The sequence below is a fragment of the Xiphophorus maculatus genome, chromosome 8 (genome assembly GCF_002775205.1).
Source record: "Xiphophorus maculatus strain JP 163 A chromosome 8, X_maculatus-5.0-male, whole genome shotgun sequence".
In the NCBI taxonomy this organism is placed as follows: domain Eukaryota; kingdom Metazoa; phylum Chordata; class Actinopteri; order Cyprinodontiformes; family Poeciliidae; genus Xiphophorus; species Xiphophorus maculatus.
This window is the reverse complement of record NC_036450.1, coordinates 3,337,423-3,349,111: the sequence shown is the minus strand read 5'-3', so window position 1 is coordinate 3,349,111 and position 11,689 is coordinate 3,337,423. Positions and strand designations below refer to the sequence as shown.

Here is an 11,689-nt window from a genome sequence, read left to right as displayed (position 1 = left end):
GTTAAACTGTTTAATTCATTTTTAAAAATTGTATTTCTTTTATTAGGAGTATCAGATTTTCAGTTCATTTTCTTCAGTTTTATTGTTTTTATGAATGGAAGTTCATTACCACCATGAATGAAAATAATTTTATTTATAATAAAGTCACAAGAATGAAAGTCATAATTAAAGTTTTAGTCTCAATTATGAAAATAAGTCGTAATTTTCAGATTTAAAGTCATTTTTACAAACGTAAGTCAATTTTGAGTTTTAGAGTCATTATTATGAGAATGAAATAATAAAGTAAAACCATTTTGACCGTCTCCAGTCTGATAGATGTCGATGATTCCTTTTGTTATTCTGTAGATCAGGAGATTCTGTGTTTGTGTTTGAGATCTTTTACCTACTTCATGCTGTTCAAGTGATTTCTTCATACTACTTGTCTGGACGTATTCAGACCTGAAGGTGGCTGGTGGCATTAAACCACAAAATATGATTAATCCCAGAAAATCCATTATTAATCCCAGCTGTAATGACTTTTTCACATACAACCAGGTTGATTTATGAGCCTTAATAAATAATATTTTAATTAGAAAACACTGAAAAACCTGTTGGATCTGAATATTTCCCTCCTTCAAGCTGAAGTTCTTAATCCAACCACTAGGTGGCGAGCTCAGTAAGATTGTTTATTACAGTTTATTAAATTATAAAGCAAAGCAATAAAACTAATTGTCTCTTCTCTCAGTTGATTCCTTCATGTATTTTATAATTAGAGCAAACTGAATAAATAAACTGCAGTTCTGGACATAAGTTTCTCTAAACTAAAAGCTCCAGCAGAGTAAATAAATCCAGATTATGAGTCGTTTAAGGATCAGGTCAGTTTGGACCTGATTGTTCTAATCGTTTCTTCACTGAGGGAATTCCTGAACTCGGGGGAGTGTTGAGAAACGCAGCTGCCAATAAATGACCCTGAGCGTTACAGAGCTGAACCAGATAAGAGGGAGAAACTCTGACCAGAACAGCATGAAGGTAAAACCAGAAAATTCACCATTTAAAATATGATCTACCACAAATAAATCACGTTTAAACTCAAATAAACCTTCCTGCTTTCTGTTCACAGTTGTATTTGGTTTCTACGTTAGCGCTGTCACTCACTCTGCTGTCACCAGTTTGGTAAGAGTAACACGTTTCACCGTTGTTTTAATAAATGCTGCATACTTTAGGGTTGTATTTTTAAATAAGTATCATTTCTTCCTTTCTCAGCTGTCAGCAGAGAGTAAACTGCAGATTTGGTTCATATGGAGGCTGGTCTGAGTGCGACGGCTGCTCCCGTACAAAGGTAACCAAACAACACTTTGACTCAGAGCCATGAACATTTTATTATTTATACATTTATTAATTCAATATGAGAAAATAAGGTTTGCATAAAGAACGTAGAAAATATTGGAGATGATCGGAGCACAAAAATATATTTTTAAATCATACTTAAAAATAAGCTTAGCTTAGCCCATGTTAGCTTAGTTTATTTTATTTTATATTATGTTGTTCAGCACAGTTTTAATTTTATTTTATCCACTTTAGTGTAATTAAAGTTACCTTACTATATTTATCTTACCTTCCCAGTTATTTATTTCCCTTTAGCTTATTACATCCTCTTTTAACTTAGCTTAGGGTGGTTTATTATATTTTAATTTCCAAATCCTATTTTTTAACATTTTATCTAAACTTAACCTAGTTTAATTTATCCTAAGTCACTTTAGTTTTCCCTATCTCATCTTATTTTAGCTAACTTTGGTATATTTTTACTTTACCTTAGCTTACCAGGTGTTAGCTAAGTTAGCATGTCTAAAGTTGTCATAGCCAATTTTGTGAATCTTGATTTAATTCCCTTTAGCTTAGCAAAGGTTTTATTAATGTTCCAGATGTAAATGTCAGTACAGAAACCATGAGACTTATTTTTATTTTAGCTTAATTTATCTTATCTTTGATATTATGTAGATGGCAGATTTTTATCTTTTATTTTTTTACATCTCTGTGTTGACCCAGATTATAGATTTAGTTGTGTAATCTTTTAATCATATTTTACCAGAAACAGCTCAGTTAGAGCAACATGGCTGACTTTTGGCACCGTTTTCTGGCCGCACTCTAAACCCAAACAGGACAGAGTTCGAATGAAGCAACATTTCTCTCTAGTCTGTAAATATTTCAGGGAGTTTGATATTTGTTTCTCCAGTAAGGCACAAGCAAGTTCAATTCATGTGAGATGGATTTGTAATCAGTACAAAAAGAGTTTTGCTGCCTTTTTTTTTATTATTAATTATTGTTAACTGGAACATGCAACCATTCAAATTCACATTTTGAATAGTTTTATATTTACATTTGGTTATAAAAACAGTCTGAGTGTTTAAAAAGAAAACACCCCGCCGCTTTTTGGAATTATGCTTTTTCAAAACCTTCCGAATAACGTCACAAATCAGCAGGCATTGCCCCTCGCCTAGCAACCCCAGCCCGTTACCTAGCAACCCCCAGGAGCTCCACCCGTCACCTAGCAACGCCCAGGAGCTCCACATAGGCAGAACTGACCAGATTAAAATCACATTATCTAAGAACGATTTTGTGGGGGGAAAAAATAAAGTAATGAACATGATTCAGTTAGTCTGTACAACAGGGGTGTTCAAACTTTTATCACATGGGAAAAAATGATCAATTCAAAAATAAGAGAAGAAAAAAGGACAAAAAAAAGATGAAAAAAGAAAAATACTGAGTTTTTTTACCTTCTCAACAGTAAACTAAGTTACAATACTTTAATTAAATGAGTAAAATAGTCTTTTTTTAATTGGAAAGGGTGTGTAAATTATTATTATTACTTTAATAATCAATAAAAGGAAGAAATCTTTGAACTTTGAACATTCCTGTTTCCCAGAAACCTGTTCAAGAAGTAAAATATGTCACCTTTAGTTCAGCAATTCTATGTATTTAATAGTTTTACTCTGTTTTCCAGGTGCGGACTCGTCATGTGGAGGTGTACGCTCAGTTTGGAGGGGCGCCGTGTTCAGGAGAAGCCACCGAAACGCAGACATGTGTCCCACAGAAAACGTGTCCCCTGGAAACAGGGTGTGGCAGCAGGTTCCGCTGCACCTCTGGTACGTCAAGATCCAAAGTCAAATATCTAACGTATCGATCAAAGTTATTACAGATAACTAAAACTGACAAAAACTGTAACTGAGAAAACATTTTCGTTAACTGGATTAAATAAAAACCGTAACTAATTAAAACTAAACTGAAACTAAACAATATTTACCTAATAAAAACTGGAAAACACACTCAAAAACTAAAACTAACAGAATTAGATAAAACAAAAAAAAGAAACAATGAATTAAACCTAGACTATAATGGAGTTGATGTTCTAACTGTGATGCAGGCCAGTGTATCAGCCAATCTCTGGTTTGTAATGGAGACCAGGACTGTGAGGACGGTCTGGACGAGCGAAGCTGTGGCCAAGACGACAGCCAATACTCATGTGATCTTATCAAAACGCCTCCAAACGCCGACCTCACAGGCAAAGGGTGGGAGCCTCCGTGTTTCTGAATAAAGACACAATGTTCGGAGATGATAATCTGTCACCTGTTACCACAGATGAGGTCAATGAAAGCATTTCTTTCACAGATTCGACGTTCTGACCGGGAAGCTGAAAGCTGGTGTGATCAACACGTTTAGTTTCGGAGGACAGTGCCGGAAGGTTTTCAGCGGGAGCCATAAAGTCATGTACAGGCTGCCACAAAACATCCTCAGGTTCAACTTTGAAGTGAGTAACTGAAAAAACTGGTGGGAGTTGAATAGTTTGATCTGGTCCAAATGGGCAACAGGACGGCCAAAAGGTTATATCCAATCTGTGTGCCTAGAAGATCCAGTTTGTTTGGGGAGATGTGAATATGTAATGGAACCAAAAAGGTTAATTCTGTCTCGGTTTGGTTGAAGTGAACTCTGGTGAGGTTCGTATGCATATGTGAACAGGACAACACAGGGCATTCTGGGTAAATACAACCAAAACAAATGTGCTAGTCCAGCGATAGCAGGAGAAACGACTCGTTGTCTTTTACCAAAGGCAAAGGAGAAATCCTCCAACTGATCAAATTTGACACCACTCCATTTTTATTTACATTTCACAATGAAGGAACTTGCACTCAGTGTCTTCCAAGGTTTTTTTATGTCATTTCATTCAGTGGTTCTTGGTGCAGCGCCCCCACAGGCGAGGAGGGGAACAGGTTGCTCAAGGGGTTTGGTTGATGAACCGAAAGCTGAAAATGTAACAAATGTTGGAGTTTTGGACCCTAATCAAACCGAGTCTGCTGGACTTTCAGGGGTGAAAACATCGTTGATGGAGCTGAGAATAACCGTTTGTGCTGCAGGTCCATGTAGACAACGAGGAAAGTGACGAGTCCTATGAGAGCGCCTGGTCCTACGCTCAGCACATCCAGTCCAACGCCTGGTTCGGACATGACCGTCGGACGTTCCACAAAGAAGTCACAGACAATAAGGTGACCGATGACCAGACCTGCTTCAGCTGCATAGTGAACCCTTGAATCTTTGGGTTTCATCATTTGTGTGTCCCATAAAATCCCTTCCCCAATGTTTCCTGGTGTGTGTTTCAGGCTTACAGACTTCTAATCCTGAAGAACAGAGTGGAGTTGGCCCAGTTTCAGAACTCTGCCCCCCAGTATCTGACTCTCTCTGCAGATTTCTGGAAGGCCTTGTCCTCGCTGCCGCTGACCTACGACTACTCCGCCTACCGCCAGGTGCTACAGACCTTCGGCACACACTACATGTCTGAGGGGTCACTTGGCGGCGAATACCAAGGCTTGTTGGAGTTTGACTTTCAGGCCCACACATCCCACAGTAAGGACTTAATGAGTGAATATTGTTACAGGATAGCAAATCTAAAAGGAGAACATGGACAATGCCAAAGTGTTCTGACACACTGTTCAAAACTCAAACACTCCAAAGGGATTAAGGTCACTAATTAACGGTATAGTCCAATAAATCATGACAAGATCCGACTGTGGCTTAATCTATGACCATAATACCAAGAAAAGGTTAAGACTAATGCCAGACTTTCAAACCAACCGTCAATCTATCGTCTAGTTCCAGGGGACAAAAGTCTAATCTGAGCTGTTAGGAGGTGAGATTCATACAGAGGTGGGCAGAGCAGTCAAAATTATACTAAAGTAAAAGTAGCAATACTTCAACATATTTTTACTCAAGTAAAAGTAAAAAGTAGCCGTCCAAAAAATTACTCAAATAATCTGAGTAAATTGGTATTTAACTAAATACTTTGGTACTCAATTAAATTAAATTAAATTACCAGAAAGTATATTAAAAAATACCAAAGTAGTTTTGGTAATATATTTTACCAATACCAATACCAAAGTATTGGTAAAATACTTTGGTATCCAAAGTATTTAAAGTGACTTTGGTATTTTACCCAAATACTTTGGTAAAATAGTATTCGGTAAAAAGGCTACTAACGTACTGGTTAACTGATCAAAACGTCTGATTTAATATTTGAAATTTGCATAAGCAGACGGACTAAAATATAAAGTTATGTTTTGGTATTTTAATAACTAAAATGAAAATAATTCATATAAATAACAATTACAAAATCAGACAAAAGAAAAAATGTTCCTAATCAGTTTATTTCAATATAAAATTTATGAAACTGCAGGTGTGTGTCTATGTCTGGTGAATATTTTTGGTTAAAAAAAGCTTGTTCTCCTTTCATTGAAGTTACTCACAGTGGGTAAAATATCCAGTATTGATACTTCATAATGAAGTTACTCAAGTAAATGTAAAATGTACAGCATTGTAAAAATACTCCTAAAATTATTATTTTTTCCAAAGAGTTGCTCAGGTAAATGTAACTAGTTAATTCCAATGTATGTTATATTTCTGTCCTTTTTTAAAGGTGTGACAGACATTGAATACCAAAGATGTTGGAAAAAAGTGAAGCGCTTCCTGTTCTTTAAGAAAACCAAAATCACCTGCGAAAGATTGCAGAAACATCTGGAATCCAAAGCTGGCGAGTTGAAGTCACACAAACCCAAATATTTTAATCACAGTTCTCTCTGAGCTCACATTACATTATTTCCATTTTCTGCAGGAAGCCAGTCAAACAAGATGCCCATCAAGGTGAACGTGTTTGGAGGAGATCCGCAGTTCATAGGCGCTCTATCTGTTCTGGATCTACAGAAACCCGAAGCTAACGGAGAAATCTACAATAACTGGGCCTCATCTGTCAAAGATTTCCCTAATGTCATAAACCAGAAGGTAAAAAGACCCAAGATCGCAAGTATTTAAGAGCCCAGTATTAAAAATATGAAATACGGAGAACTTCAGCACTAGGATTACTAAATAATCTGACAGGAAATAGGATTAGGAAAGTTTCAGACCACATTCCTTCAGAGGGAACAGGAAATGTTGTTTTGCCGAACCATCCTTCACTATTTATCACCCCAAAGTAAAAGTATGAATATTTTGGTTCGATACGGTGGCCCAGAAGAGTCAACAAAATACAAAAGCTCCAATAAAATAGCAAAAAGCCACAAAACAGCAACAAACACCAAAAGGCAACAACACAATAACAAAAAGCCACGACATGGCAACAAAAAGTCAGAAGCTATGCTAACACACAATTTATGCTAGCAAGTTTGTCATAACTTCCGTTTTAGCATAAATGCTGTTTGGCTTTATGAATCCCAATAATTTACACAAATACATTATTTTAATGTTCATCAGATCTTAAACCTTTTTATTGCTGTTTATTGTTGACCTGAAAAAACATAATTAACTAAACAACAAAAATAACAATATTGCACAGGCTAGCAAGTTTAATTAGCATGTGCTAATCCTTGCTAGCTAGCTCTAACTTAGAATGTTACTAGCCGACCAACAAAATTATCCGATTTCTCCTCTAAATAGTAGCAACCGACAGTAATTTCCTTTGATTGTCAACATATTGATCTGACCTCCTCCAGCTTCGTCCTCTGTATGAACTGGTGAAAGAGGTCGAGTGCGCCGGGTTGAAAAAGCTTTACCTGAAGCGGGCGACGGAGGAGTTCCTGTCCGCGGAGCATCCCTGCCGCTGCAGGCCGTGCCAGAATAACGGCCAGCCGCTGCTGACCGGCACCGAGTGCCGCTGCGTCTGCAGACCCGGAACATCAGGACCGGCCTGCGAGAGGGGAGCCGCGACCGGAGAGCAGCCCGGTAAACAACAACAACAAGCAGCGGAGTGGCCACTGAGGAGACCGGGGGGCGGGGCTTCGGCTAACCTCGACATCTGATTGGCCACTCCAACCACAGCGGCCAATCAGATTGTATTTTATCTAAATTAGATAACAAAAAGGAAGAGAAAGTTTCTGCCAAAAAACTCAACAATTTTGAGATCAATAACAGACATTTTCTAGAGAAAACAAAAATAAATGTTTTTTTGTTTTCTAGAGAAAACTAAAAAAAATGTTGAGCAAAAAAGTCAATAAAATTCTAGAAAAATTTTTTTATTTTTATATTAGTCTGAAAAAAATGTCTGGAAAAAACAAGTAAATTTGCAGCTGCACAAGTCAAAACATTTGCAAGGAAAAAATGCAGAAATTCTCAACATTTTTCTGTAACAAAATGTAAATTTCTGTGTTCAAAAAGTTATAAATATGCTAGAAAAAACTGAGAAAGTTTTAGATTAGTCTGAGAAATTTTCTAAAAAATAAAAAAAACCAAAGGAAATCTCTGAGCTCTAAAATAAATTTTAAAAAAGCTCATTATTTACTACATTTTCACCTTTCATGTTTTTTATGTTCAAATGTAATAAAGCATAAAAATAATTCCAGTAGAAAACAGGAAATGAAAGTGATCACTGGATCTGTTTCTCAGGAGTGATCCATGGCAGCTGGAGCTGCTGGTCCAACTGGGGAGCCTGCTCTGGAGGTCAAAGGTCAAGAACCCGAAGCTGCAATAACCCTGCCCCTAGAGGAGGGGGCCGGAACTGCATCGGGGAGCAAAGCGAACAAAAACCCTGTGAAGAGCCAGATATACAATATTTACAGTAAGTTTTCTAGTTATAATAAAACCTTAATAGCTATAAAGTCCCGTTTTCACTCATTATTGTATTTTTGTTCCTTTTTGCCCTCAGGATGATGGAGCCTCAATGCTTTGGGCTTTCTATAACTCCACCAAAAAGGTGCGGACTTCCTCCTGTCCTGAAGAACGGATTCGTTGAGGTGAATTTTTAATCTGAATTCCTGTTTTGTTCTTATGATTATTACAAAAATAAAGTTAAAATAATACAAGACCTTTATTCTTGTATTATTTTATTTTCATAATTAAATTTTTTAATTATTTTTTCTTTCTTAGCATGGCCTTAATACTTACTTAATTACTACTTAATTCTTATTTGATAAGACAAACATTTTATTTTTTTACCATTTGGAAAGAAATACTTATTGGACTTTCATACAACACAAAAATAATGAACTGGTAAAGAATATAAAAAGAAATTGTAGATATTTTTGATTTTTTTAGTCATTTCAGGTTATGAACAGAGAATCTAAGCAGACAATTAGACTAAGTTAAATTGATGTGAAATATGGTCATCAGGACAATAAATTGTGATATTAAGCTTCTTAAAATCAATCATGAATAATCAGAGGACTAAGGAGTCAGGTAAGGCGCCTTGAGGAACACCACTATCAACTGGGAATAGTTGAAACACTTTTCTGTTCACAGTTTACAGTTCTGGTAACATTAATGTCATGTTAAAAAGTATTTGTTCATACTCTGATAGTTTTTTAATCTTTCTCTTTTATAGGATCTTAAAGACTTTTACACAGTAGGAAGCAGACTGCAGTATTCCTGCATTGAGGATTTTTACCTCGTTGGAAACGCTGCAGCCACATGTGGTGAAAACCAACAATGGAGCTCAGGATCAATGGTTTGTAAAAGTAAGTATTAAAGTAACACTAAATTCAAACCCCATAAAGTTTTATTAATGAATCTTTGGTTGTCAAATAGATGAAAATGTGGACATTTTTTAGAAATATTCAGGATTTGTTCCATGCTTATTGTGGATATTTGAGTTATTACACAGTTTCCATACTTATTACATCTTTATTTTTTCATAGTTAATTTCATAAATATTATGTAAAAGTAGAAATTAACATTTCTTCCAGGTTCCACTTGTGCATTTCCTGAAATCGGCGGTTTAGTTGAAGTCACGCCCATTAAAAATGTCTACCAGATCGGAGACTCCGTGTCCCTGTCGTGTCCCGCGGGATCGGAGCTGGACGGTCAAGTGTCAGAGGTCAGGTGCAGCTCCAGTCTGCAGTGGTCGCCGTCTCCTGATGATGTTCAGTGTCACACAGGTGAACCTTCAGGAGCAGCTGTCCTTTAAAACGGATGAATTTAAGGCAAAGTGACTCAAATTCAAAAGGTTTTGTCTAACATGGCCTAAATGTAACAAATTCAATGTTAATGCAGGCAACTTCATTTTTTTACGACGAGAAAATAATTTAAAAATAAAATAAAATTCAAAGAATAAAGTTGAAATAACATTAGAAAAAAAATAATAAGAAGAATAAAGTCTTAATATTTTGCTAATGTTATTTCCTCCTAATTTTATGAATTTATTTTCTTATCAATTCAACTTTTTTCTTGTAATTTTATGATTTAATTTGTGAAATTTTATGACTTTTTTTCTAAAACATTTTCTTGAAAAAAAAGAAGAAATTTTCTCAAAAATCCCAAATAGTGGTAGAAAAAGAACATGGAAATGTTGACATTAACCTAAGAAAATCTATATAAAGAATCAAAACAATAACATTTCTGACCTGTAAAAGTAAAAAAAGAAAAAAGCCAGATAAAATGCTGACATTTTTTAATTAATCCCACAAATTTTCTTGAGAAAATGCAAATTCCTGAGTTCGAAAATGTGAAAATTGTTTAGTTTTGAAAGGAAGAATTTTTTTTTTTTCCCAGAAAATTTCATAGATAAATAGCAACATGTCTGAGTTTTTGGCAGAAATTTAAACCTCCTTTTTATATAATAAACCATCATTAAGTTGTGTGTTCCACTTAGTGTTGGTCTATCATATAAAGGAGAATAAATCACACTACATGTTGTAAATTTTCATTAAATTTGCCTTCTTGTTCCTGTGCAGTGCTCACCTCTCCGGCGCCACCTGCTGGTCTGAACTGTAAACCCTGGGAGAAGATCGGAAGGACCGGCTGTGTCTGTAAAATGCCCGCTGAGTGCCTGTTAGTCTCTTCCTTCAGAACTAAAACCAAACTGAAATCCAGACCCAGTCAGGGCGTTTGGTTTAAAAATGTTCTTGTTTCAGGTCGTCCGTGAAGTTCTGCTCCCGGGTCGGGCCGATGAGTCTCTGGTTGGGCGTCTGCCAGCTGGGGGCGCTGCGCTGTTTGGGGCGCAGCTTCACGCTGGCGGCCGATACGGACTGCGGCAGACCGCAGGAGGAAACGTTCACTTCCTGCAGCGACTGCAAACCAGGGACGACCTGCCGAGGTGAAACACCCGAATACTGAACATCCCGCTCAATAAAAACACATAACAACAGTAAATATGATCAGATCTGACGGATCTCAACGTCTGATGAAACTCACGTCAATAGCGCCAGATATACATTATAACGGAGTATAGAGACAAACCAGATATTACAAAAATATTAAAATAAATACAATTTAGAGAACAGAGTTGTAATTCAAATTATTTTGACTTTATTCAGGTAATATTATGACGGAATTAAAGTCATAATATTCCTGTAATATTAATTCTCGTATTATTTTTGACCTTATTATCTTGTGACATCTGGGATTTTTGTTTTACAATCCTACTATATAGTGACACTTTATTAACCATTTACCACTCGGTGATGACGTCATAATCAGGAGAAATTAATACGTTTTGAGAATCTTTGCCACGCAATGACAACTATTTCGACAGAATTTCTCTCTGAATAATTAATAAAAACGCCTCAAATGTTGTGAAAATTTTAACAACCCGCCCAAAACCTTTCTTCATTATTTTCCATCCAAAAGTGTTGAGTATGATTTCCTTTCTAATCGTAGAATCCCAGCGGAAATGCGTATGTCTGAGTCCGTCGGAGTGCCCTGCAGGCTCCGCCCCCCTGTGCGTCACTTCCGGTGATGATGGCGGCCCCGCGAACATGACGGAGTGCGAGGTGGGATCCAGGAGGTGCGCAGGCGAAACGATCCGTCTGCTCAGTCTGGAGCAATGTCCGCAGTAAACGGACAGTTTTCTTCATTTTAGTCTGTAAATATTTCTTATTTTGGTAGCAGCTGAACTGTAAATATAATGTTACAAATAAATTGATCAATTTCTTTGTTTTTGTACATCCATCCATAAGGGTGTTGGATAATGGATAGATTTATTGTTTTTGTTATAAAATGTATTAAATTGTTTTCATTAAAATTTCCCTTGATTTATTTTTTATTCATTCATCCATTTTATTGACTTTACCAGCAGGGATACATTAACAGTTTCTTTGGTCTATTTAAGCTAACCTAGCCACTCAAGCTAGCTTAGCAAGGCTAGCATGAGGGGCATAGTAGCCAGATAAACTTGACTGCCAGCCAATCAGAAAAATTAACAATGCAAATAACATTTCAATTAATTATTTTAACTTATATT

At 36.4% G+C, this 11,689-nt stretch overlaps 1 protein-coding gene across 1 annotated transcript; it reads left to right on the top strand.

Annotated features, from left to right (window-relative positions):
• Positions 1-285: 285 nt before the first annotated feature.
• Positions 286-11,470, top strand: LOC102233538 (complement component C7-like). Its single transcript, XM_023337894.1, has 18 exons — positions 286-1,008; positions 1,100-1,152; positions 1,243-1,318; positions 2,981-3,122; positions 3,401-3,545; positions 3,646-3,784; positions 4,389-4,517; positions 4,632-4,875; positions 5,942-6,055; positions 6,137-6,303; positions 7,011-7,239; positions 7,900-8,071; positions 8,159-8,246; positions 8,834-8,966; positions 9,195-9,386; positions 10,182-10,278; positions 10,362-10,543; positions 11,107-11,470. The coding sequence occupies exons 1-18, from the start codon at positions 943-945 to the stop codon at positions 11,283-11,285; spliced, it is 2,547 nt and encodes an 848-aa protein (XP_023193662.1). The 5' UTR covers positions 286-942; the 3' UTR covers positions 11,286-11,470.
• The last annotated feature ends 219 nt before the right edge of the window (positions 11,471-11,689 follow it).

Excerpts from the sequence above, each read along its gene's own strand:
- LOC102233538 (XM_023337894.1), top strand. The coding sequence starts at position 943 with ATGACCCTGAGCGTTACAGAGCTGAACCAGATAAGAGGGAGAAACTCT. Across the intron at positions 6,304-7,010 it reads CTAATGTCATAAACCAGAAG|CTTCGTCCTCTGTATGAACT; the intron begins GTAAAAAGACCC and ends GACCTCCTCCAG. Across the intron at positions 10,544-11,106 it reads ACCAGGGACGACCTGCCGAG|AATCCCAGCGGAAATGCGTA; the intron begins GTGAAACACCCG and ends TTCTAATCGTAG.